Here is a 24,712-nt window from a genome sequence, read left to right as displayed (position 1 = left end):
CAGGCCCTGCCCTGCTCGTCTAGCAGCTGCTTGAGCCGCCGCCCCGCGGGGATCGGACCCGGCTCCCCGGGTCGCTGCCGCCGCCCGGGGCAGTGATTGCTTGGCGGTCCCCGGCCCCCTCGGGGTGTGTTGGACGAAGCTGGTCGAGGATAGCGACCGTGCCCGGCAGAGCTGCATCGGGCCTGGGCTGGAAACTGTCAGTTTTCTTCAGAGGACTGCGGGAGGCTGTTACATTTCCGTCGCAGGCTTTACCTAGCCCTGCGGTTGGTTTGCCAGTTTGTTCGTTCGGTTCCTCTGAGTAGTTTCTGATTTTTTTTTCCAGCCAAATTCAGCGCTCGGGAGTCTCCGTTTCGCTGAAAAGCAGTAATTCCAAGCACTCCAGTTGTAGTTTGACTTTATTTGCACTTTTAAATCTACATAGACTATCTGAAGTAAGAGTGCACCAATTGCAAGGAGAACTTGTGAAACCTGTATTTATATCGGACTAGTTTGAATGTGGTTTTAAAACGGGGCTACTAGAATATTTTTCTAGCTGTTAAATTACTCATGCCTACTTAATCGGCTTTAAAGTGTCATTTAATCAAGCTAGAGTTCTATTTAATTTGGTTTCAGTATAATATCATTTTCTGAACTTTGTTAGGCAATGGTCAAGGTTTAAATGATACTAAATTTATAGATCATTGAGTTGAATGTAATGTGTAAGTTCCCCTCCTCTTTTTTGCTTTTTTTTCCTAAACAGGACATAATTAGCTGTCATAATATTCTAATTATGTAGATCACCCTCACCAAGGTCAGTAGTGTTTCTTATTCCTGGAAACTTTCACTTCCTGCTAATTAAATTAGTTCTATAAGGAGTCAAGAGCTCTTTTTTATTATTTTATTTTTACACTCCGTCTTTGACATTTCTTCAGTGTTTTCCCAGAAGAGCTAGTTCAGACTTGTACCATATCTGCATTCTTTTTTCCAGTGCTGTGGTAGCTGGCCTCTTGCTGAGAATCTGCCAATAATCTCCTTCTTTCCTAATGAGAGATGGTCAAGTGCTCCATGTAATGAAACCCTTCATCATTGTCAGCTGTCAGTCTTTAAAATTTGGTAGCTTCCTTTACTTTGACTATAGAACTATAAGATCTCAAAAGTACACTTGGGTTTGCTTGAGTCTTTATCAAAAAACACCTCAAAAATTGAATGGAGCCTTGCAGTCCTGTCCAGTCACCTCTTCAGAGAGAGACAGCATAATGTCCCATGCTGAGTTTTCTGCCAGTGCTTTTGTAAAGTGGTACAAAGTGCTTCTGAACACTTCAGCAAACAGAATCTTTTCATCAAGTGAGCAACCTTCAAATTGAGTAGCCCCATCTAATACCTCTTCAGTAGCTTTCTATTTCCTCAAGAGGCAGTTGATAGCACCTTCTTTGAGTATCTGATCATCTGATCTAACAGTGTTGAATTCTTCTTTCAGGCTGAAGTTTCAAGCCTATTTCTTTGGTTTCTGCTTTCTCCAGCTTGCTAATAAGAGCTTCTCCTTCTTGTAGTGTCTGTAGCATTGATTTCTAGAACTAGTTTTCAAAAACATTCTCATAAAAGGAATGTTGAAACTTCATTTCAGATCACTGTTCTCTTCACTTTAGCTGCAGACTTGCACTTGAGAATATTGGGAATGTTTTCAATAGAAATGCTTCAGGCAGGTCATAGCAATTGCTCTGTATTCCTGTGCACCTGCCAGCTGGTTTAGGTATGTTTCTATAACCAGAAAAGAGCAATGCTATCCAAATGTCCTTCAATTTTTTTCTCTACTTAGAAATTAACTCCTACACTGCTAAGCTTCACCCCTTCCCTAAGGAGGGGGTCTCTGTTCTACTCTGCCAGTGACTGGCTTTCCCCAGAGCCCTTGGTGATCTGAGCAGAACTAAGACAGCAAAAAGCAGACTACAAAAATAGTATTTTAAACTTTTTTTTTTTCTAGTCCAGCTCAAGGAACTGGTCTGCTCTGGGTCACAGAAGTGTCAGCCCTAACACAAGGGAGGGGATGCAATGACAGTAACTCCATTTTAATTATTTTAAGCTAAACTGAATCTTGTCCTTAAGAGAGATCCCACTACTATCCACTAAATGAAATCCATTGAAACTTCAAACCCAGGCTGAACAAAAATTAGGCCTAGTGAACTCAGAAGACACATTTAAATGGTAGGATAATTTTAGTGGTGTACAGGATTGTTATCCCCTGGCCCTAATGTAGCAGGTCATCTCCTAACCAGTTAAACCAGCAGCTTTTATTGCCCCTATTGTGGTTCTGAGGCTTACCTGAGCACAAAGTTGGCTCAATTTGCAAATCTGACAAAAAGATAACCTGGTTAAAAAGAAAAAGGTGCTAATAGATTTCTGCTTCTTCAGTGAGTTTAATCGGATCTTGTGAACATCAGTAATAACAAAGGAAGCAGCAGCAGCTTGTGGCCAGGGGCACAGAGGGGACGGGGAAGCAGGTTTTGTCCTTCCCTTGTGGTGTCTGGTGGTGAGGATTAGATGCTTCAGAATATGAGATCACACTTTCAGTGATTTAAATATTCCTGTAATCTCAAACAAATGAAAGCTCAGTTTCTTATTTCATGTGAAAGAGTATCAGTGTTCTAAAGGAAATTATAAAATTTCTAAAAATCTCAGATTTTTGAAATACTTAAACCTATTTCAGCAACATTTCACTGGTACGTATTATCCATCTTTGTAGCATGAAATATTCAGGAAAACCATAGTTCTGCTCACCTTTGTTTTATACTTGCAGTGAAAATCTTCTGGTAGATGCAGTGGTAAAAGCCTTTCACCTAGGAATATAAAAAACTTTTTAGCTAACTTTTATGATTGTAGTGGCAGGTGCACTTGTCTTGGTTTTTCTTTTCTCATGTCTACATAGAAATTTAAATATACTACCAAAGCCAGTAAATCTAAATAGTGTTCCTGTCAGTCAGTGTCTGCATACATTAGATAATTGATTTCTGGCAGGTATCCGTAGCCTTTAGTAGTTTTAAGATTGCTGCTTAACAGCAAGTGGTAGTAGTTCTTACAGGGTCTTTTCAGCTGCAGCTCTGTGGACTACAGGACCTTTCAGGTGGTTTGTTACTTGTGCCTTGTTAGTTGGTTTGTATTTGACTGATTATTTGGTTATAGAGGGAGAATGGTTGGGTTTCTTTTCAGGTGTTAACTATGAGTGCCTCAGTACTGGAGGAAAATGGATCTCAATCTTAGCATACAAAAACTTGTGAGTTTGACATCTAGTTTAGGATTAGAGAAGGTTTTGCAGAACAAATTTAAATGAAGGCAGTTTACACAGCTGACTTAAGGCACTTAAATTGAATGGTGGACAGGACCAAAACAGAGTACTTTGCTGAGAATGGCAGTTATTAAAAAAAAAAAAAAAATTCTAGGAAGCAGTATGCAGGTGAGGTTAGAAGGGGAGGGAAAGCAAGAACGAGAAATTAGTCTCCTTTAAGGGATGTGCCTAATGCTTGTGTAGTGACACCTTTTGATGCCTCCCCCACTCTTTTGTTTTGTTAGGTTGTTGCTGACAGCAGACTTCCTCTCAAGGCTGTTTAAATGAGAATGTCCCTGGCGCAAAGAGTACTACTGACATGGCTTTTTACGTTACTCTTCCTGATCATGCTGGTGCTGAAGCTGGATGAGAAAGCACCGTGGAACTGGTTCCTCATTTTTATTCCAGTCTGGATATTTGATACTATTCTTTTAGTTATGTTAATTGTAAAAATGGCTGGACGTTGCAAGTCTGGCTTTGACCCTCGCAATGGCTCACAAAACATCAAGAAAAAAACCTGGTATCTCATTGCAATGCTCCTTAAATTAGCCTTCTGCCTTGCCCTCTGTGCTAAACTGCAACGATTTACTACGATGAAACTAGCCTATGTCTTTATCCCTTTGTGGGCCTTGCTTATTGGGGGTATGGTTGAACTTGGATACAATATCTTCTATGTACGAAGAGACTAAGATGCACTGTGTGGGTTTCAACACTGAGATTGGTACCAAGTTACTGGATTATTATAGTTTTGCTGCAAACTTAATCTCCAAATTAGAATGCCAAATAAGAAAACAATCAAGCTGGAGGCTTTATCTAATCCAGGCTGAAGACTGAAAGTAGACTTGTTCCATTTTTTTATTTCAAAACTGCCACATAAGCTCTTGTAAATAAAAGTATTTGTTCAAGACAAGATGTTCTAATATGATTATTTCTTACATAGAGTAAGGTAGAGGTTCTTTGCATGCAGGTAGATCTTCTTAAAGGAACCACAAATGTTCTGCCCCCATGTATTCAGCACACCTTGGAAAGAGGACTTCTGTTTTCTACTTGTGCTGTCACTCAAGAAATAAGCAGTAACCAGTAATTTCTAGTGTGCTAAAGTTGCTTTAAGAATCAGTAAGAATTGGTAGCTGCCAAATAAGAGCAAAAAACCAAAATAAAGTGACTCAGCATTTCCTTTTTGACACTGAGAATCCACTTCCTGTCTGAAAGACTAAAAATAAGCCATTTAAGCTGCTGAAACAGATAATAAGCAGTATGTTTATGTAGAGAGAAAAAAGTTAGTAGCTAAACCATGTCAGCAGTCCAAGATCCAGAGAAGAGGGAGACAGGGGTGATTACCTTTTCAAGTGGGAAAGCACCAGTGCTGTAGAACACTGAAGCTACAGGGGGAGTTCTGTAATGCGTTTCTACCTCCAGAAAGTGGCATTTTAACAAGGAAGATGTTTTTTTAATGCCCTAGTATATTAAATCTCCAGGAGAGAAGCCTTGGCTTTATGGAGTACTTGGCAAACTCAGATGTGAGTAAATAAACATTTACAAGTAACAAATGCACAGAGTGGTACCTCTGGGAAAAGCTGAAACCATAAGCCTGTTTTGTGGACTGAAAGTGCTCTTCCAGGAGTTACACCACCACCAAATTCAAATGCAGAAGTTGTCTAGGATGTTCTTAACATGCATGCTGAAGATACCAATCCATGTACAGTTCCTAGGTACAAAAGAACATCTAGTGAATGAAAAGGCCCCAGGAATAAGTCTTCATGTTAACAGGAGGTGACTAGATCACGTGTCTCAATTTTAATTGTCCATATTCAACTGTACTTGTCAGTAAAAAACAAAAAAATCTTCCTGAAGTATTTGGATTTACTCTTGCTGTTCAGTCACACAGATGTAGGCATAAAGATGTGGGAACCATTATGTCAGAGACTGCTGAAAGGGCTTTAGGAAAACCACTTATTCCGTTTTAAGGCAATGGATCTCAATTCAGAACATCAAGTAACAACTGATCTTAAATTTTTTTTTAAGTTGTATCTGCTTTGGTGTGGCTGTTGGTCCTGCCTTGCTAAAGGAGAAACTGAGCAATGACAAAAAACAATCTTTCTACACAGTAGTTGTTGTGAGAAAAAAATAAAAGGTGAAATATTTATAACCCCTTTATTGTAAGGAAAAACAACACAACTTCTGCTGAGCAAACCCATGTACTCAGCTCCAGTGGATCAGCATCACACAACTTCTGGGGAGCTGAAACTACTATTTAGAAATCTATTTTCCCTTCAGGGCCTACAAGGAATGGGGTTTTTTTGGAGAGGTATCTGTGCCCTACTTGTGAAAAATACTTCAGGGAAGGACCTTGCTCTGTATTTTGAGATTTTTTACCCACTCATACAAGGTTCCTGCAAAGAATTGGCTTCCTTCACATCTTTGTGATTTTTCAAGTTAAAATGGCACTTGCAATTAACATTAGCTGTGGGGAGGGGGCAAGAGAATTCATCTCTGTGAATGGTCTTGGGACTGCTGAATATACTGCATTTATCTGTGGTATAGAGAATCTGCTTAATTTGTACATCTCCTGTCAGTCTCTTCAGCAGGTCTCCAGTCCTGTCAAATGGAAACAGGGGCGCAGGTTCCTAGGACATAATATTCCATGTATATCCTAAAGCAGGCAAGCTAGCCCTGAGAGAATTTTTATTGGATGGTTTAAAAATTTATGAAGAGAGTCTAAAGACCTACCTCCAATTAAGATAAACTTTATGAACCACTTCACAAACATTGATGCAAACATACAACAAGCATTTAAGCACTGAAGACAAATATCTATACATACGCTCACTCCTCTCCAGCATATTATGTCAAACACAAAAGCCATAGTCTTTCCCCATGTGATGATTATCACAGAATAAAAAGCAAAACAGCCTTGTTCAGACTATGCCAAAAAACTCCACGCTACTCAGAAGAGCAGAGCAGCTTTCCGCAGTCAAGCTGATGATGTTAACAGATCATTAGAACTTAACAGAACAAATGATGGAAGAATAGGAAATGGCCTCATTAGGACTTGGTGTATTATTAGCAAGATGGGCCACAAATGGTGACTCTGCCCCCTTAATAAACCCCTTCTATTCCACAGGCATAACAATTGTCTGAAAGTTTGGCATCTGTAACGAACTAGAATTGGACACAGTTGTTCCAAATCTGTTTAATTGCTCCCTCTAATTCAATAGAAAAAAAAACCCAAACAATTTCAGTGTTTTGGTTGTGGGTTTGACATCCATCCGTCACCCCCCTCCCCCCCTTTTTAAAGGTTTACAAACCTTGGAATTAATTACAGTGATTTTGAAAGCTGAAGCAGACCTTTCTTTCTGCTGTGCTACAGAAATCACACAGAAATTGATTTCCTTTAACACAAGAAGTTTTTAGGACACATGCTCAAAATTATTTGCAAGTTCCTAGTCCTCAGAGATAACCCTTTTGCCTTAGTATTTTGTATCAGACTTAACGGACCCTTTGTACACAGAGTCTGAGCTTTTTGTGATACCAAAACTTCACTCAGAAAGACTTATGATATAAAGTACACTACTGCCCACTGTGGCCTTTCCCAAAGCTGTTGCAGGCATTGTCTCTATTCATAATCACCCTGTTCTCAAAGGAACTGTTCACAGCTTTGAAACGGAGTAAGTTATCCTCACGCTTTCTTAAACTGATGGACTGATTTTCATTAAATAGAACAAAATGACTGAAAAGCAGATTTGAAGTTGGCAGGAAAAAGGGGAAGTTGATGCCGGGATGTCTCATACTGATTTGTGAGAAACAGGCAGAAGGAAGCGATGGCCCAAGTACCCAGCACACAGCGAGCGCCTCCTCTGTTACCTGCAGCAGCTGATGCAGGGCGAAGAGGGGAGAACTTTGCCTCCAGCAGCTTTGTTTTGAAATGCAATTCAAAAGCTTGCTGTTCAGAAGTGAAACTGCAAGTATTTATCCTATACTGATGATATATTGTATACGTTATACATCTATTGATAATATTGTATATGGACATATATGATCTACATAATTTATTTCTCTTCAAATCGTTTACATAAGCTTGAACACTCACATTGTAGGTATCTGCTTTTGTCTGATTAAGGAAAATAATCAGTGCACATGTGTAAAACTAAAATTTTCAATTATCCATAGTTTTTCTTGATTTGTCACCATTGTAGAATAATACCCATTTTTCTGCTCTTTTTATATTTGAAAAATAGTATTGTGTAACATAAACATCCCCACCTTCAACAAACTTTAACCTGAATGTTCTAAGAATGCCTGTACATGCACCCAAAATGCACTGCTAGGCATGGATGACAATATTACAAAATAAGCTAGCACAGGACTAAGTCACGCAACAAATTAAGAGATGAAAGCAGTACTATTTTCTGACATACATGTATAGTAGTACAGAAACATAATCTTAGAGTAACCTCATAGAAATTTCCACATTTGCCCAGTTTAAAAGTTGGGTGATACAAAGGTATTGATGAAATTTGAGACTCCCATAAACTCAGAATTCTGCCTATGTTGGGCATTACCCATTTTAACATCATTATATTTTGGGAACAAGTAACACTGTTTTTAAGTAATAAAGGTCCTGAATAACTACATCCTCAGAAATAAGTTCTTTGAATTTATTAGCACAGAAAGCACAGCACTATCACATAACACATCACACCTTTTTTTTTTTTTTTTTAATTAAGATTGAGGTAAAAATAACTACACTGAATTGGGAAAAAAAGTGTACCTTTTCACTGTACCTTTATTTTTTTTAAAGTTTGGATGGAGTTAGTCCCCCATATGAGCCTTTTAGACCTGAACCGGGCTGGGTATCAACTTGCTGCTTAAGAGCATCAGGCTTTGTGGACTAAGGCGATTTAAGGAATCACTACAGTTGGACCACTAGAGTACTATTCAATATTAATTCAAAGTCTTGTACTTAAGTTGGTTAAAGAGTAGAAAAACCTGCAACTCAGTAATTCCATTTCCTTCAGTCTGCCTTTCTAATAAAAACATCACAAGCAGGCAAATTAAGAAGTCTTCATACAGTGCAGAATGACAGCATAAGAGCAAGAAACAAGAACCCAAGCTTAGTTTATCTAATTAGTTTTATCTCAGTGTTCCTTTTGAAGTTTATAAAGAAATCACTGCTAAAAAGATGTTCTTTAGTCTAAAAATTTCATTTCTGAGATTAACAAAAGCTCTCAACTGCATCAATTAGACAAGTACCTGAGTGTTACTGCATGCTTAGGATACAGCTTTAGCAGTCTTGACTTATGTTACAATAGTCTTCCACACAGATCTCATTCTCAAGGTCATCTTCTTGAGAGACTTGGGGATTAGCTTTCTCAGCTAACTGCTCTATTTTGTCTCAATATAACCTAATAAAAACACTGTCATAAAAAGCATAGTCCTTAAAACACAGGCCTAAGCTCTACCGTACACTGCACTTTCATTCAGGTGGACTAGAAATTAATTGGTAAACATATCAAAATAGTTACTGACAAATCAAACTTGATAAAAATAGAAGTTTAAACTTCTGCTTTAATCAATGCTTTTATCAGATTATCATAACTGTACACCAAATATTAAAGGACTATTTAGGACTAATGCCCTCATCAGTAGGCTCATCTATCAGCATGATCAGAACATGAGAAGATCAATGTTTAGCTGGCACTCAAGTACAGCATGGCTCCAAAGCAGAGGAAATATTAGCATCATAGCACAGAGAAAAACAGTGGTTAGAATATAATACACTAAATTTGCAAAGTCAGTATCCCTGATGATTCCAATAGAAATAGGAACCTAGATACTGTGAAATTAATCACGGCTTCTGAAGAGAACACAAAATAATTTGTGTTTCTTAAAAAAATGAAATGGGTGACTGATAGGAATCAAGAGTTTCCCAAATTTTCCCATGTATGCTGCAAATTCAGTGGGATCTGCACAAAATATCAGTATCACCTGTTATACAGTTTTTAAAGTGTATTTCATCCGTTTGAGAAAGTAGTAAAATATCAAGTTGAACACGGTGCTCACAATCAAAGAAAACATTCTCAACAGCGTCATTCATGGCGAAGCAAAGATCAGTGAGAATCTGTCCTTTCCATTTCCACTTGTTTACATCCACAGTCAAGTAACAGGCACTGGTCTGCCTAAAGATAAGGTTCTCTACACATCTGACCACTAGAAAAAAATGAGTAAAAAACCACTTGAGAAACCTGCAACGTTCCTTCTCTCTTGATCAGAAGTAGTACAGCTGTCAGCCTAGGAGGGTCAGGTGGCAGTCTACTATCTCACAACAGTTCATTTTGCCAGTGAGCACGGAGAAAACATGGATTTATTTCAATCAATCCAGCATCCTTATTCACATGCAGGTATTAGAAGACAGTCACTCTGATCAATGAATACCAGTCCTGTGTTTCTTGGAAGACTTACTCAATTTTCCAAATATGTAACATTCAAATCTGTTTCAAAGCATTCTATTTTACGCTCCCGGTTCCTACATCATTTGCAATGCCAACTTATTTACTATGCACATATATATCTGCTTAAAAATCAATTTTATTTATCACCAAGGAATTCTTTCACAGATGAATACTTAAATCATCACCCTCTGAAATAATCTAATACTAGATAGAATTAATATTTCAGTTAAAGAAGTATTGAAATATTCACTATAGTAACAAGGAAGGGAAAATCTGCATGCCAGCAGTACCTGTAATGAAAATGCTATTTCAGAGTCAATTTGCAGGTATTTGGAGGGCTGGGGGATGACACAACATTCAGTAACACTTGTATTTAACACATGAAGTCAGTTGCCAGGGAAATGCAAAAGATCTAGTCATTAAAAAAAAGTTTGCTACCATCTTGAAAGCTACTGGTAGTGACAGTACAATGCAATTCTTTGCTACCCACAAATATGGTACCAGTATCTAGGAAAACACGTCTAAATTTCTGCACATCATGTCATTAACTGGAACACCACTGCAAACGCACAGATGTCAATACCACTGCAGTACAGGCAATAGGCCTTAAGCAGATTTTTCCAATCTGCAGAAGAACAAGGGCCAAGAGAGACAGCTAAAACACTGGAGATTTCAGCCGAAACAACAGAAAGATTTATATATAACTGAAATCCAGGGAGGAGAAAAAAAGCAATAAGCAAAGACTAGTTTCAGTACATCAGAAGGCATGAAAAATTTATTGCTGAAGCAAAAAATCTGAATAGGAAGTTGTATGCGGCAGGAATAAAGGTTATAGCATAGGACCACTTGAAACCAAAGCAAAACCTTTGTCAGACTAATGAACAATTTGGGAGCTGAAATTCTCAGAAAAGGTACTCCCCTCTTAAAGAGCAACTGCATCAAAACAAATACACCACAGGTAAAGGACAAAAACTTTTTTTTTTTTTAAAAAAAGCAAAATAAGAAGCATACACTTAATACAGCCAGTCGACCCAGACTGTTTTACACCTTTGAATTCAAAAGGAGTTCTGATAGCCATTGGTAATCCCATATTCTGTTCATACTCTGTCTACAAGGAGTTCTGTCTAAAAATGAGAATCTAATCTGTCTCAAAAGTAAAAAATAAAGGATGCATAAAAACTGCAAAAAACTGCCACTTTTTTAATCTCTTAGAATTCTAGTAAGTTATAAAAAAAGAAAAAAATGGGTTGAAGATTCAGGTAGCTTAGAAACGGAATTCCAGAACGAAGACATACCTGAGCAGAAGTCTGCAGCAATATCAGCCAAGACCACTGAGCAGGTCTTTAAAAGGAAACAAAGTTCTACTCAAGTGTAAAGTTGTATTTGTTAAATACTTTTCAAATATGTATTTTTTCAGTCTGGACAGCGTCAAGGATGCAGAAAGTTGTTTGCTGTCAAGGGGGATGTATACACTTTACTAAAATCTGACAGATTGAAAAAATACTTGAACAAGAATGAATGATCCACATACAGACCACCAACATAAAAGTTAAGATTATTTTTTAAAAAAAACTAAATAGTCAGTTTGTGGGTTTGGTTTGTTTGTTGTTTTGTTGGTTTGGTGTTTTGGTTTTTTTTCAAAGAAAAGCGGTATCTGGCAAGGCTGGGTTTGATAAATCTGAAGCCTTCTGCTAACCCACTTGGAAAGCTGCATGCTTGGTGCAAACTAAGACCTGCAGCTCTTTTACTGTTCTCCAATGGCTGCATAGAGAATGGGAATGGAAGGCTACATAATTGTGTACAGATGTTCATAAAACCAAAGAGATTATGGGTGGAAGTTTCCAGATAATCCAGAAAACAAAAGGAGATGAGACCACATTTCTATCAGGAAGGCTCAAATTTTTACATGAACGAGTTAATTTTTCCAATCAGAATCTGTTAGAGTAATAACTTACCATGTCACACATGAATCATTTGCTCATGGCGTGAGAAGAAAGCAAGATCCCTGAGGCTGCAAATCTGGCTGCAAATCTGGTGGTAATCTCTCAGTCCGCATTAAAGAAAATAGCAGTAAGACTTAAGGACATATTAGCCACATCCAAGAGACTCGTGTTTCTATTGCTTCTCTAGTATGTGATTATGGCTATGTAGGAGTAATGCTTAGCAATTCAAATATTGATTTAATTAATAATTCCTTGACAGATGTATTTTTGATTTAAACAAATCAGAGCACTCATCTGTTAATTGGCTGCTTTTAGTGCCAGGCATAAGTACACAGTAACATTTTGAATTTTAACAACCTATAAGCAAAAAATGTTTGCAACAAAAGGACCTCAGGTAGTTCAATTAGGTATCACCTGGAAATCACATTGTTCTATTGCTAGAAGTCAAAGTAATCACTAAGTGCATTAAAGGTTATAAACTGGGTACATAAGGATGTACAACTTTCTGAAAGTTACAGGGCAAAATAAAAAAAGAGATACAGAAGGCTTTGGAAATAACAACAGGCCTAGGATCTTAAATTTTAAACAGTTGAAAGACTGGCTGCAGGACAGTTTACTACTATTTGTAGCTACCCAAAAAAGAAATATTCAGATGCGTTTGAACTATACAGTAATATGTTACAGAAAGAATTAAATAAGTTAAATGACAGAGTTTTTGCCACTACTACATCAGATGCTAGCTAGTCTTGAAATCCTCTTCCCTCAGAACAGAGCTTAAGAGACTGAAAGCATTCCACAGGTGGGGCAAGAGGACAGTTAACTTGGACATCACTTATTTTCTTAATGAAATAACTCTTGCTTCCAAACTGGGACTCAGGAGCAATCATCCTACCAGACACGCTGGCAACTATCTTAATTGCCCAATGCTATCAGCATAGGGAGTAATTCAAATCCAAATGTGTCTCTCTGTATTACAGATCACTGCTTAAGTTGAGCCCCTTATAGCTTGGTAAGTAACCATTTATATTTTTTTAAGTTTTAGTCATACAACTGATTTAAATTTAGGGGTGGTTGTTGTTGTGTGGGTTTAACATGAAATGGAACTGTCTTTAACTGTGGCTTGAGGAGGTGGAAGTGGCAAGCATAGAAAGGAGTTTGCTCCCTTGCACCAGCTTATCTCGAGAGATGCAGACAGTTACTGGTAGTGCTCCTGGAGTCCACTGGGTGTCCAACTGTCCTCCACCACAGAGGAAGGTTTTGCCTCTCTGTTCCACACTAACATCTGACAGCAGGAGTTTGGGGAGTGCCTTTGATGAGTAACTGTAAGAAATCCTGTGCAGGAAGGACTGATTTTGTGTTCTGACTAATCTCCATTTACAAAGAATGCCTCAGCTCTACCTCAGTTTGCTACAGCTCCTCACCCCACAATGGCGTAAGGGCATCATCCTATGCATTAGTGCAGGTAGAAACACAACAGTTTAGAGAGGCAGTTTAACTGAATTATTTTTTGCAGACCCAAAAATAAAACCAATCTGTTATTATGAACCTTTATTAAGTGGCTCACATTTCAGTATAAATCACACTAAAAAGATTTTTAAAAAAGATATTTACACTACAGTGCTGACACATTTAAAATGAAAAAATTGGTATAAATAAGCTCTATGGAAAAGCCTGGAATTGTCAAAAAGAATTCTGGCTCATCTTACAAAAAATATATATGTTAAATGTCAGCTCTACTCTAAAACCTACAACTCAAAATTATTTAAAGACTTCTTTATGTTAAACCTGCAGTGTTTACAGTGCATCTGGCCCTAAGTGCTTTGATACTTCACAGTTATGGACAGGCACTGAGGAATGTTACAAAGCTACATAACTATTTTCTGTAACAGATGCAAAGGCAAGTCACAAACTTGCCTCACAGAATTTATGAATCTTTACATTATTACATCATTAAGTTTAAAAAGGAATTTAAAACCATATATACAAATTTAGCACAAAAAATCATCCTCTCTTTGTCCATGCAGTTTTGGATATGATGAACTATGTTGTCTTGTATCATCCGGATGTATGTGACCTCCAGGGCATAACTTGCCTTGTAAGTCCTTGCTGCCAGGTTCAAATTTAGAATCCATTTCCAACTTAAATGCTGTCAACTCAACGTGATCCAATCTAGCCTGAACATTCTGGCCCCCGACGTCATTAGGTGCCACTGTTTTTTCAGCAAGATCAACATTCATGGATTCTTCTTTTATTCGGTGAGATGTGATAGGTTCATGTTTTATCGGCATAAATTCCTGCTGCAGGTACTTTGTCTGCAGAGCATCTGAAAATTTGGTGTCTTCAGAGGTATTTTTGCTCATCGTACAAATTCTGCTGTCAGTCTGAAGTCCAATAACCGAAGACTTGGTGTCTGCAGAGGTCCCTGCTTCAACAGTACTTGTATTCTGAGAAAGTTCTTCCTCTGAATGATATAGTTTGAGCCGGATGTGCCAAGCCAAACTGCACACAGCTGAAACCGTTTTGAACTGGTGCACAACATTCCTTGGGATAAAGTAAATGTCATTATCGAATAACTGAATTCTGGCATATCGAATGCCTTCCCTTCGCAGTTGATTAAGTTTTGCATCATCAACCCACTGGACACACTGGAGGAAAAAAGGGGTGGAAAAAAAAGGGTGAAAACCCTGATTTAGGACTCAGAGGACACCTGATCAACAGTTCACAACATGCTTACCTGTGAGAGTGGAGGCTCATGCAAATCTAATTGCATTCGCTGAACTACCTCTAAGAAGTCTTCAGCATGAAAACAAATTACATCTTTGGTTATACGAGGCTGCTCAGACCTAAAGAGTAAGAATTGCACAGTCAGATGCTGAAACTAACATGCTACAGAGAATAATATAGAAAATCTGCAAACAAGGATGAAGGAAATGATGTAAAAAAACTCCAATTCTAGCATAACATACGCTTTGAAGACAAAAGGTTGACTAAAATGGCTAATTCTCAAACACAACTTCATTAAACTAGTTGAATGAACTAGCCACAATTTCTTTACAAGTGGCAGTACAAACAGCAATGAAAGGTCAACAAAACTCACTGTTTTTATTTTTAATTAACCTCTGTCTGCCTCAATGCTGAAAGACAGATGCCCCAGGTAGGTTGGGCTTACTCTGTCAACACTCCAACGTGATATACTCACAAGGTACCTCAAAGTATGCAGCTGTCTGACTAGTATTATGGCAAACATCACTTAGTATCTTAGCCTTAAACGCCTTGTTCAGAGTTAGTAAGCAAATCTGAATCTACATTAAGCTGCCACAATGCCAGTAAGCGGCAAACACTGGCATCCTCCATAAAATATCCCTTAAAAATACACTCCCCTATTTGTGCTCACTAGAGAGCTACAAAAAAGCAAAACCTGAATTAGGGTTTGTCTCTGTATTCAAACTGTAAGGAGAATTCACACCTCTTGCCCCACAAAATCTCCCCCAAATAAATGCACATCATTTATATAATTCCATTTGAGACATTATGTAGAATTAGCTAGAAGGCAAAGCTAGCCACGATCCTTATCACTTGCTGATCTAAAATCCAAACTCAGATCTTGCAACAAAAACATATATTATAAAACTAAGCTCCACGTGTTTGTTTTTAAGGGATCTTTGGTTTTTAAAAAGTCTTTTTAGAAATGTGGTGATAAGAAGATTTCGTTTATACAGAATAAAGCTCACACTGGACTAGTTTTGCAAGGAAAATTTATCGGCCAGAAAGAGCCTGATTGACACCTTTCCTCCCTTTACCCTCTGCGGAGTCGTGCCAGGGCTGCAGGAGCGTGGCAGTACCAGTGCAGGGAGCCACCCCAGCTGGGTGTCCCACCCACAGGGCCTGGCTGGCTCCTGCCACCCCCTGGGCAGCCCACCCCCTTGCCCTGTGCCCCACTCCTGCAAACTGCCCCAGAGTCAAAAGGGCCACAAGTTCAGATTTACCGGGGCCTGGGGAAGAGCTGATCCAGCAAAACACTTTGATATGTTTCAAAATTTATTTAATGGATGTTCAAGAATTCCTTTTTTAAAAGCAAGATGATGATCAATTTTTAGATATATATATAGATAGATATGGTGGTATTAACGTTCTAAGAAGCAGGCAATGATGTACAGTTTATTGGGCTTTTTAAGCTGATTCGACATGTTTATTTTATTTAGGTCATGACCTCAATACAGCAAAAAACCACTCTAAGACCATTTTCAGGGGAAAAAAAAATCCCAGATCAACTACTGAAAGTATGCTAGGGAGAATTTTCAGACCACATACTTTACTTTCAATTTTTTAAAGATTAAAATGTCTCAATATTTTGATCTACATACCCCTAAAAGAGGATTTAAGCACTGGAAGCAAAAAGCTTAGTGAAACATCTGTAATCAGTGGCATAAAACCCCATATTAGCTACATTAATCTACTTTTTATAATGCAGATATTTTTTTAAATGTATCTGCATCTGAGTTAATATTTGTAAGTGAAGTTAAGAATTAAAATAAATACAAAGAATATTTGCTTACTGAAAGAATTTCAATCCAAAGCAGTGTTTTCACAGCAGCGTCTACTCTGTTTTACACATTATACAGGACAAAGTATGATTTTTACATCATTCCTTTTCTCAGTCCCTATATATGAGCAACAGTATGCATTACCAACTCTGTGCTGCAGTTCTATCACAAAACACGACGTTCCTTTTGCAAACAGATAAAAACTATTGCCAGATAGTTCTTAATTTTGCATTTGCAGATTTGGTATCTAGCACAACTTTGAGATTTTGTAAAACCTGACGTTTACAGGGTGTCATCCCCCCCAAGCAAAATAGTAGCAGAATAGTTCAGTTAGATGTCCAGAAAGACATTAAACCCAAACAGAACTGTAAAATGACTTCAGAAAAATCCATTTAAGTCCCTACTAGAGCACTGCTAGAATGACTTTTGGCAGCAATTTTTTTACCTTAATCTCATTCTTCAAAAGGGCTGGACTCTTTTTGCTCTAACTTTCCAAAACAGATTCAAGACTACAGGTTTTACCATGAAAATTTCTGACCTAATAACGCATAAAGTCTGGCAATGTATAACAAATTCCTATGACCATATAGAGAAGCACTAACAACTTCATGTTCTGGAACACAAATTTGAAAGCTGCCTGCTAAAAACAAGGACAGCAGAGTTCAATTTTGCCAACAATATGCCATGAAGTACCTTTTGCTGTCCCTATAAGTTTCAGACTTAAAAACTTCCCACCCAAATTTACCAGATAAGAAAAAAAAATATCTTCAAAGTTTCCATAATTTAAAATTTAACTGGCATTTCAACAAGTGTGCTTTAGAGCTTAACACCTATAAAAAATGGCATTTAGTAATCAGCATGATCGTAACACCAGCGTTTAACAAACTTCAACACAGTGCAGTCTTCACAGAAATTAAAAAAGATCATAATCCAGCAATTTTACAAAACATCTCAAATCAAGAGCCTGTCATAGCTGGGAAAGCAGATTTTTTTGTTGTTGTTGTTCTTGCACATACTATATTTTGTTTCCAGTTCTGTCCTCTGTCCCCAAAACCTGCTTTTTGCCTTTCAACAGTTCTGTTCCTGCCTTTTCTGAAAAACAACAGTTATTCTACCTAACATTAACATTCATGCCTATCAACTACTAAATAAATCCTACTTGCTTTAAACCTACAGCAACTTCTTGATTACAAAGTCTTTTTCACACATTTTTACATTAACTAAACACAAACTGTCAAACTCAGTTCAGATCTAGGAACTGCTTTATTTCCTCATCACAGAAAACATGAATTTTATGTATGGTATCCCATCATTAAAACATGTGCATTTTTACTGTCACAGTGCCATAATCACCCCTGAAATATCTCCAATTTTTAGTTTTGTTCAACTACTCAAACTGATTTAAAAAAAACCCAAAAAAACAAAAAACAGATTTTTCAAAACTTCCATGCATGTTGCTTCTTTTAAAATAAATCTACCCACATCTTACAAATTACAGGAAAGCTATTATCTGAAATTATTTTAATGTGCTACATTAAATTAACAGTGCTTCATTATCATAAGCCCTGATTAGTTCTCCTCATGTAAGTACAGTGAAGTGGCTTTTCAAAATTATACAAAAAAATGGAAAGGGAAAGGAGAAGTTATCACTGAGGTCAAATAAAGCTTGAAATACATTTCTTTTTTATTGTGTTGTGACATATTTTTCTCCTCTACATATGTCAGTCCCAAATTTTTTATTCTGCATTAAAAAAAACATTTTCAGTCCTTACACTCAAGTGAAATGCTGATAGTTACATTTTTTCCCCAAAAAAAATGAAACAATTTCGTTGGGCAGTTTTGACTAGTTTTGCCTATTTTCAGATCACTTTTTGATCTACACCATTTTTATTTTGACTAATTCCATACACTTTTTTTCAAGTTTAAAAGGAGTTTTAATGGAAGTTGACTAGACACCCTTTTCCACAAGTTCCAACATATGAGAGAAGATGATGGTTTAGATCTGAAAAGAAGGAAATTTTTGGAACGCAAGTGAACATGTAATGACTTCCAAGGGAGGAGGGTCATATTATGAGGGTATAGGATGAGAATGGAAAAGTTCCTACAGACATTAAAATGACTATCAATTTGAATTCTTACTAATTTCCACAGGCACACAGGTTTGGGAAGTGGGGTTTTGTTGTTTTTTTGGGTTTTTTTTACTTCCTGTTATAAAGCTTTGAGTCTCTCTCTATGTCCAAAGCACAGTTGAAAATAATCATATCTACAGAGTATCTCAGCTCTTGCCCTGCTACTACTGCTCAGTCTTAATTCACACTCCGGCTTCTCACAACCAGACCAAGCAGGAAGTTTAAGGCTCCAGCTATCATTAGCCTGAAGTAGTAAACTGTAAACGTTTAGAGCCCAAAATACAGACACATTAACACCCGAATAATCCCATTCTTCCCCAATAGCAATTACTGGAGTTTCTATCTCAATGAACTCATGTACTGTAACACAAATTCCCATCATTTAATACAAAGGGAATTCACTCTTCTAGACAGATACAAAGAACAAAAGATGCTTTTAGTGTTTACATAGGCAAAGGTAACCTCCAAAACCAAGGCCAGAAAATCCTGAAAAATGTTTCTTAGATCTGGGCTAGGAAGCCATATGATTATGGGCTTTTTATATGGCTAAAATATATACAGCTTTAAATGAGATACATTCTTTTCCTGAATCTCATATGGGAATTCCAAAGACAGACACCAAATAATATCTCACAACCTCCAACGGGATTCTTCCTAGGTTATCAGGGATAAATAAATGTATCAGGGATATAACAACCATGACTTTGAAGCAGAAGCATAACCCTTCTGCTCATCTTCAGACAACACAAAGAATTGCCAAAGGTCTTCATGTGCACCTCTGAAGCACAAACTTAGGTCAGCCCATATGCACTATTTAAAGCAAAATAAAGTGTGAAGTGTTTTCACACCTAACTCAGTTACAGAAACTCAATTACAGCTAAAAACTGTCCTTGTAAGGCACCTTTCTAGTTTCAACACTGCAAAACTGTCTAATATCTAGCAGAGGGCAGACAAATACATCTAGTACACAGAGCCAGATGGAAAAAAGTCCAGTATCGACTAAGTCTTCATTAATTCTCTAATACTAGATTAACTGATTCTGTGCTCCTTCTAGCAATTATAAATGGGAAGTCAGGCAAATATTTTTCAAACAGCTAGCTGAATAAGTCAGTCAACACATACCACTCTCCACAGTGCACAGCCTTCAGTACTCCCACAGCAGCTGTAGTCTGTCGTTCAAAACCTTGTCCTATGTGATCTGCGTGGGCTCGTGTCCGGTCTTCAAATAGCATTTCACGGGGTTCACTGGTTCGAGGTAGGTACTGCAAATTTTTTATTTCATTGGTAGTTCTGTATAACAAATACAGTATTAGTGATACAGAACATTCTCTTAATTACCTTGTTTCTACCATAACTTATAGGATCATTTTTCTCCTTAAGAACATAGAGTCAAATAACAAAGACAGTAACACTTAGGAGAAATTAAGTGTTATGACCTACACAAAAAAAATCAAAACACCTATGCAATTAAAAAAATATATATATATCCCAACATCACCACAGTGTCAGGGTTTTGAGTGCACTAAAAGGCCCCAATTACTGAGCAGCCTCACCTGCAGTCTCTACCCACAAACCTGGACAAAGAGCCCAAAAGCTCTATTTAAACTCAGGCCTCAGCCTTCAGTCCTGGCCTGAGCCATGCGACAGGAGCACTGGTCTTCAACTTAGTCAGAGGTGTGCTGGGCCATATAGACTTGCTTCCCAGCTTAACCTCAGGATGGCTTTGTCATGATCGACCTGCCTGGCAATCACTTGACCAGACTTACTGGCTTGACATCAGACTTGCCCCATAAGGACACACTTGCCTGACACACTTTGGGCTGGATCTGGTCCCCAAACCTAAGTCTGCCCTACCTGCCTCCCTCAGGCACTGTGATACTCGAGCCCTACCATGATCAGCACCTGGCAGAGAACTGTCAGACTTTGCTACTTCCAGACTATTTGATATACATTTCAGTTGTCCCTGAAGTCATTCTTCATCATACATGTTTCTCTCAAAACTGCTGGGAAACGTGTGTGTATGTATATTTAGTTCTGTGTTGTAGAACTGGGAATGAGAAACAGCAAAAGCTTGTTTCTTCAGGGTTTAATGAAAGTGAAGGAGACACTGCAGAGCAGGAACAGAGCCATTTTCATGCCCACCTAAAGACAACATTGTGTGCCACATTTTTCCAAGAGCTGTTCATAATCATAACATAGCTAAGGTTAGAAGGGACATCTGGAGACTGTAATTCAGCTTAGTCCAGTTCACCCCACTCAACTAGTTGCTCAAGACTGTGTCAAATTTTGAGCAACTCCAAAGATGGAGACACCACAAACTCTGAGCAACCTATCCTAGTGTTCAACCATCTATACAAGAAAACTCCTTTTTTTTCCTTATCTTACGTGGAATTTCTTGTAATTCAGTTTGTGCCTATTACCTGTGGTCACATCACTGGGCACTGCTGAAAAAAGTCCTTCTCACAACCTCCCATCAGATGCATACACACATTGATGTGATCCCACTGAGCCTTATTTTCTCAAGGGTAAATTCCAGTTCTCCCATACTTGCCTCTGTCACCAGACCTGCTCCAGTATGCCCACATCTGTCTTGGACTGTCATGACACTCCACATGTGTCTCACCAGTCATGAGCAGAGGGGAAGAATCATCTCCCTCAGCCTGCTGGCAGGGCTCTTCCTAATCCTGTCCAGGAGGCTGCTGGCCTGCTTTCCCACAGAGGCACGCTGATGGCTTATGGTCAGTCTGTCCTCCAACAGGAGCCCCCCAGTCCTTCTCTGTTGGGCTGCTGTCCAGCTAGTTGGTCCTCAGCCTGTGCTGGTGCACGGGCTTATTCCTCCCAGGTGCAGGGTTTTGCACATCCCTGTGTTAACTGGAAGAGTCCACTGGGTTGGCCTATTTCTGCAGCCTCTCAAGGTTCCCCTCACCGGCATCGCAACCCTGTGGTGCGTCAACCACTCCTCCCAGTTTTGTATCAGCTGCAAACGTGCTGAGGGTGTGCTCTGTGCCCTCATCCCAGTCGTTAATGAAGTTGCTGAACTGTACTGTCACAAGGTATCAATGTCCAGGTTACTCCACTATAACTGCCCTCCAGCTGGACTTCCTGCTCCGCCACAACCCTTTGAGCACAGCAGTTAAGCCAGTTCTTAAACCACTTCATTGTACATCAGTCTAGTTTGTCCTTCATTAATTTGTCTATTAGGATGTTAGGGAAGACAGGTGTCCAGTGTGGAAAGCCTTGCTAAATTCAAGATAAACACCACCCCTGGCACTCCTCTCATCCTGTGAGCCACTCATTTTGTTGTGGCGTGCTATCAGGTGGGTAAGGCAATGATTTCTCCCTTGTAAATCGATACTAGCTACTCTAGCAATCATCTTATCCCTCATGTTTGAAATGGCATCCCTTCCAGGATGAAGGTGAGGCTGACTGGCCTGTAGCTCCCCAGGTCCCGATTCTTACCCTTCTAAATGACTGGAGTGATATTTGCGTTCCCCTGGTCCTCAGGAACCTTTGCCAATTGCCATGACCTTCCAAAGATAATCAAGAGTGGCCTTGTAACAATACTGGCCACAACACTTGCAGGTACATCTCATAAGGTCCCATGGGCTTGTGTCTGTCTAATCAGTACACCTAATCTGTTCCTTAACCTGATTCTCCTCCACTAAAAGCAAGCAGTCTTTGCTCCACACATTCCTACTGATTCTGGGACCTGGCATTGGGCTTTTAACTTCATCCCCTTCATGGTTGGACAGTATTTCTATACTCGTCGTGACTCTGCTTCCACTTCTGGTATGCTCCCTTTTTGTGTTTGAATTTTGAACAAGAGAACTTCAGAGATGTAATTTCTCATGACACATAAAATTCAAGTTCTGCAGAGGACATCCCTACTCTTAAGGTGGTACTTATACCCAGTATCACAGCAAAGCTTAAAAGACATCATTTAATGTTGGAGGTGTTAACCTTTCAGATGAGAGGGGATCCCTTGTTCCTTGAGGTCTTTAAATATCCACTCACATTCAAGAACAAGGCATTTCAGTCTCATGGCATACATGAGTAGTTGCAAGCCTATTCACATTTCCCTGCAGTTTTCACCTTAAATTCCTACTAAAGCTCCAAAAAGGACCAGCACATTACTGGGCTGTATAGTAAACAATGTGTAAAAAAATCCACATCCTTACAAAACAAAGCAACTTTAAAAGCATATTATAAATTTATACAAAGATATACCAACCAGTAAAAGGTTTGGGATAAAGTAGATCTGTAGAGAAAGAATACTAACCAGACATTTATCAAACAAAATAATTCAACTTACCTCTTCCTTTTGAAAGGTGACTTTGGCATGTCAGCCACAGGGATCATTTGTTCTCCTGGACGCACCCACATAATGGGACCATCATCACTGTCTTTACGACTCTCTAATTTTAAACTAGAAAGTGTTCCCCATGGCAGTGTACACTAATGGGAAATACAAGCCACAATTCTGAAGTGAGTTACTTTAAAAACTTTTTAAAAGCAGCCTTTATCTGTCACAATGAAAACATTTATGAGACCATTCAACTATGTAAGCAAGTATCACATACCCTCACTTTATTAGTACTTGACAGTATATTGTTCCCCTTCTCCCATCCCATTCCCTTCTGTCCTTACTTTTAAGAAGGGTGATTCTTCCAACATATCAAGGAATTCAGGGAAGTAATCCCCCACTTCCTCATCAACTGCTCCAACCAGGCTGATCTGTCTCATTGGGCCAGCTCTATACGTACCATGAGAGTATGTTCTTTTTACCTACAAGTAGAATATGACAGCAAAAGTTATACCGAATCCACTACCACTCAAAGTCTACATTAAATAAACATCTTTAATCTATATGCTTATATTTGGTGATTTATATTAGTCCTACAGTCTTCAGTATACTTATTAAGTCAATTACTATGAATTCATCAGCAAAACCAGAAGTTTTTATTGAAGATGCATGACAACTTCTGTTTTATTTATTTTAAAGTCTGAAGGTAAGATTGAGTAACTATTTATTGCCTTTCAATAAAATAACATTCCAAAGTAGTAACTGTGAAAAGCTATTAATGTATGTTCTGGATTCTTACATGGATTAGTCAAGTCTAGCTGAATTTTTATCTTTTTCCTGTAACAATTAGGCAGAACCCTGAGTTAAAATTAATTAAATGCTAAACATTTCCTCAGCTAATCATCCTCCCCAGTATGGCCTCTGCATGAGCACATTAACTGTAGCTAATTATCACAGCAAAGACAAGGCTTATGAAGAGTTAGTGAAAGAAGAGAGAGAATGACAGTTACTACATTTTTGCTGTGCTAACATGTCTTGTGATCTCTTAAAGTTTTATGGGCTGTAACATTCACCTCTCATGAAATATCTTTTATTTTGAACTCGAACAGAAACACATATTGATATAAGGTTTTTTTATTAATGTGATCTGTCATGTTACATTGAAGTACTTAAACATTATGTTGATGAGGACAACTTCCCCCTAAGCTTCTGATCTCCTATTTCACAGGCTGAAAGACAGTGGAATCACTAGATGAAATATGACCATATCAGAACACAGGGAAAAGCAGATGGATTATTGCACAAGGCTCTTGCACTGCACCTCTAGACATTCTGCATCTGAAGCAAGGAAAGAAAAAAAATGGTGCAAGGAGAACAGCTGATGAAGCTATGGTCTTCACCCAAGCAGACCATTAAAATTCCCAGTAATTATGGCAGCGCAGAGAAGATTTAGCAGCAGTTCCTGAAAACAGGACTAAATTATACAACATGGAACAATACTGCACCCTTCTGAGAAGCTAGATGGATGCAACCAGATGCATTCCAGAAATGGAGAACCAAATACTCTTCTTCAGATCATCTCAATCATCATACACACCCAGGAAATAAGAGGACTAACTAAAAGTAGGATTTTACAAAATGCCTGAGCTAATGAAATGGCATGCCACCTCAGCCATACTGAAAAGAGCAGTATTGCTAGACAGTAGTATTCCCTTATTTCCCAAATCCTTAGTCATACATTCCTGTAGCTTCACAGACAGCTAGTGATTTTGTGATAAAAACGCAAGAAACATTCGTTTCCGCTGAATCTGCATCAGCTCGGTCCTCAGCTGCATCTTCACTGGCGTAAAGCATCAGGAGCTCACACAACTAAAGCACTGGGACAAGGAAGGGACACTTGTCATTACTGGCTTGATGCATAGACCAATTCCAAAATATCCTAAAAACACCTTCTGAAGCTACAGATAGTCATAAGTCTGTCAGAGTTTACTGATAAATAACACGAAAAAGGATGTTTCTTCCACTGGCATAAGTAGCTTAGTA

At 38.5% G+C, this 24,712-nt stretch overlaps 2 protein-coding genes across 2 annotated transcripts in view; one reads left to right on the top strand and one right to left on the bottom strand.

Moving 5' to 3' along the window:
• The first annotated feature begins 289 nt into the window (after positions 1–289).
• On the top strand, positions 290–4,203 carry TMEM60 (transmembrane protein 60). Its single transcript, XM_026868494.1, has one exon. The coding sequence runs from the start codon at positions 3,583–3,585 to the stop codon at positions 3,985–3,987; it is 405 nt and encodes a 134-aa protein (XP_026724295.1). The 5' UTR covers positions 290–3,582; the 3' UTR covers positions 3,988–4,203.
• Positions 4,204–5,146: 943 nt separating this feature from the next.
• The window catches only part of RSBN1L (round spermatid basic protein 1 like), a gene marked incomplete at its 5' end in the record, with an annotated part of 59,176 nt that continues 39,610 nt past the window's right edge, over positions 5,147–24,712 (bottom strand). Inside the window, 5 exons of the mRNA XM_026868013.1 lie at positions 5,147–14,338; positions 14,428–14,536; positions 19,489–19,656; positions 22,679–22,821; positions 23,014–23,151. Coding sequence (XP_026723814.1) covers positions 13,682–14,338; positions 14,428–14,536; positions 19,489–19,656; positions 22,679–22,821; positions 23,014–23,151 — 1,215 coding nt within the window. The remainder of the gene's footprint in view (positions 14,339–14,427; positions 14,537–19,488; positions 19,657–22,678; positions 22,822–23,013; positions 23,152–24,712) is intronic.

Source organism: Athene cunicularia (assembly GCF_003259725.1).
Source record: "Athene cunicularia isolate RWA chromosome 1 unlocalized genomic scaffold, athCun1 chr1_part2, whole genome shotgun sequence".
NCBI classification, from domain to species: domain Eukaryota; kingdom Metazoa; phylum Chordata; class Aves; order Strigiformes; family Strigidae; genus Athene; species Athene cunicularia.
This window is presented reverse-complemented; position numbering and strand designations above follow the sequence as displayed.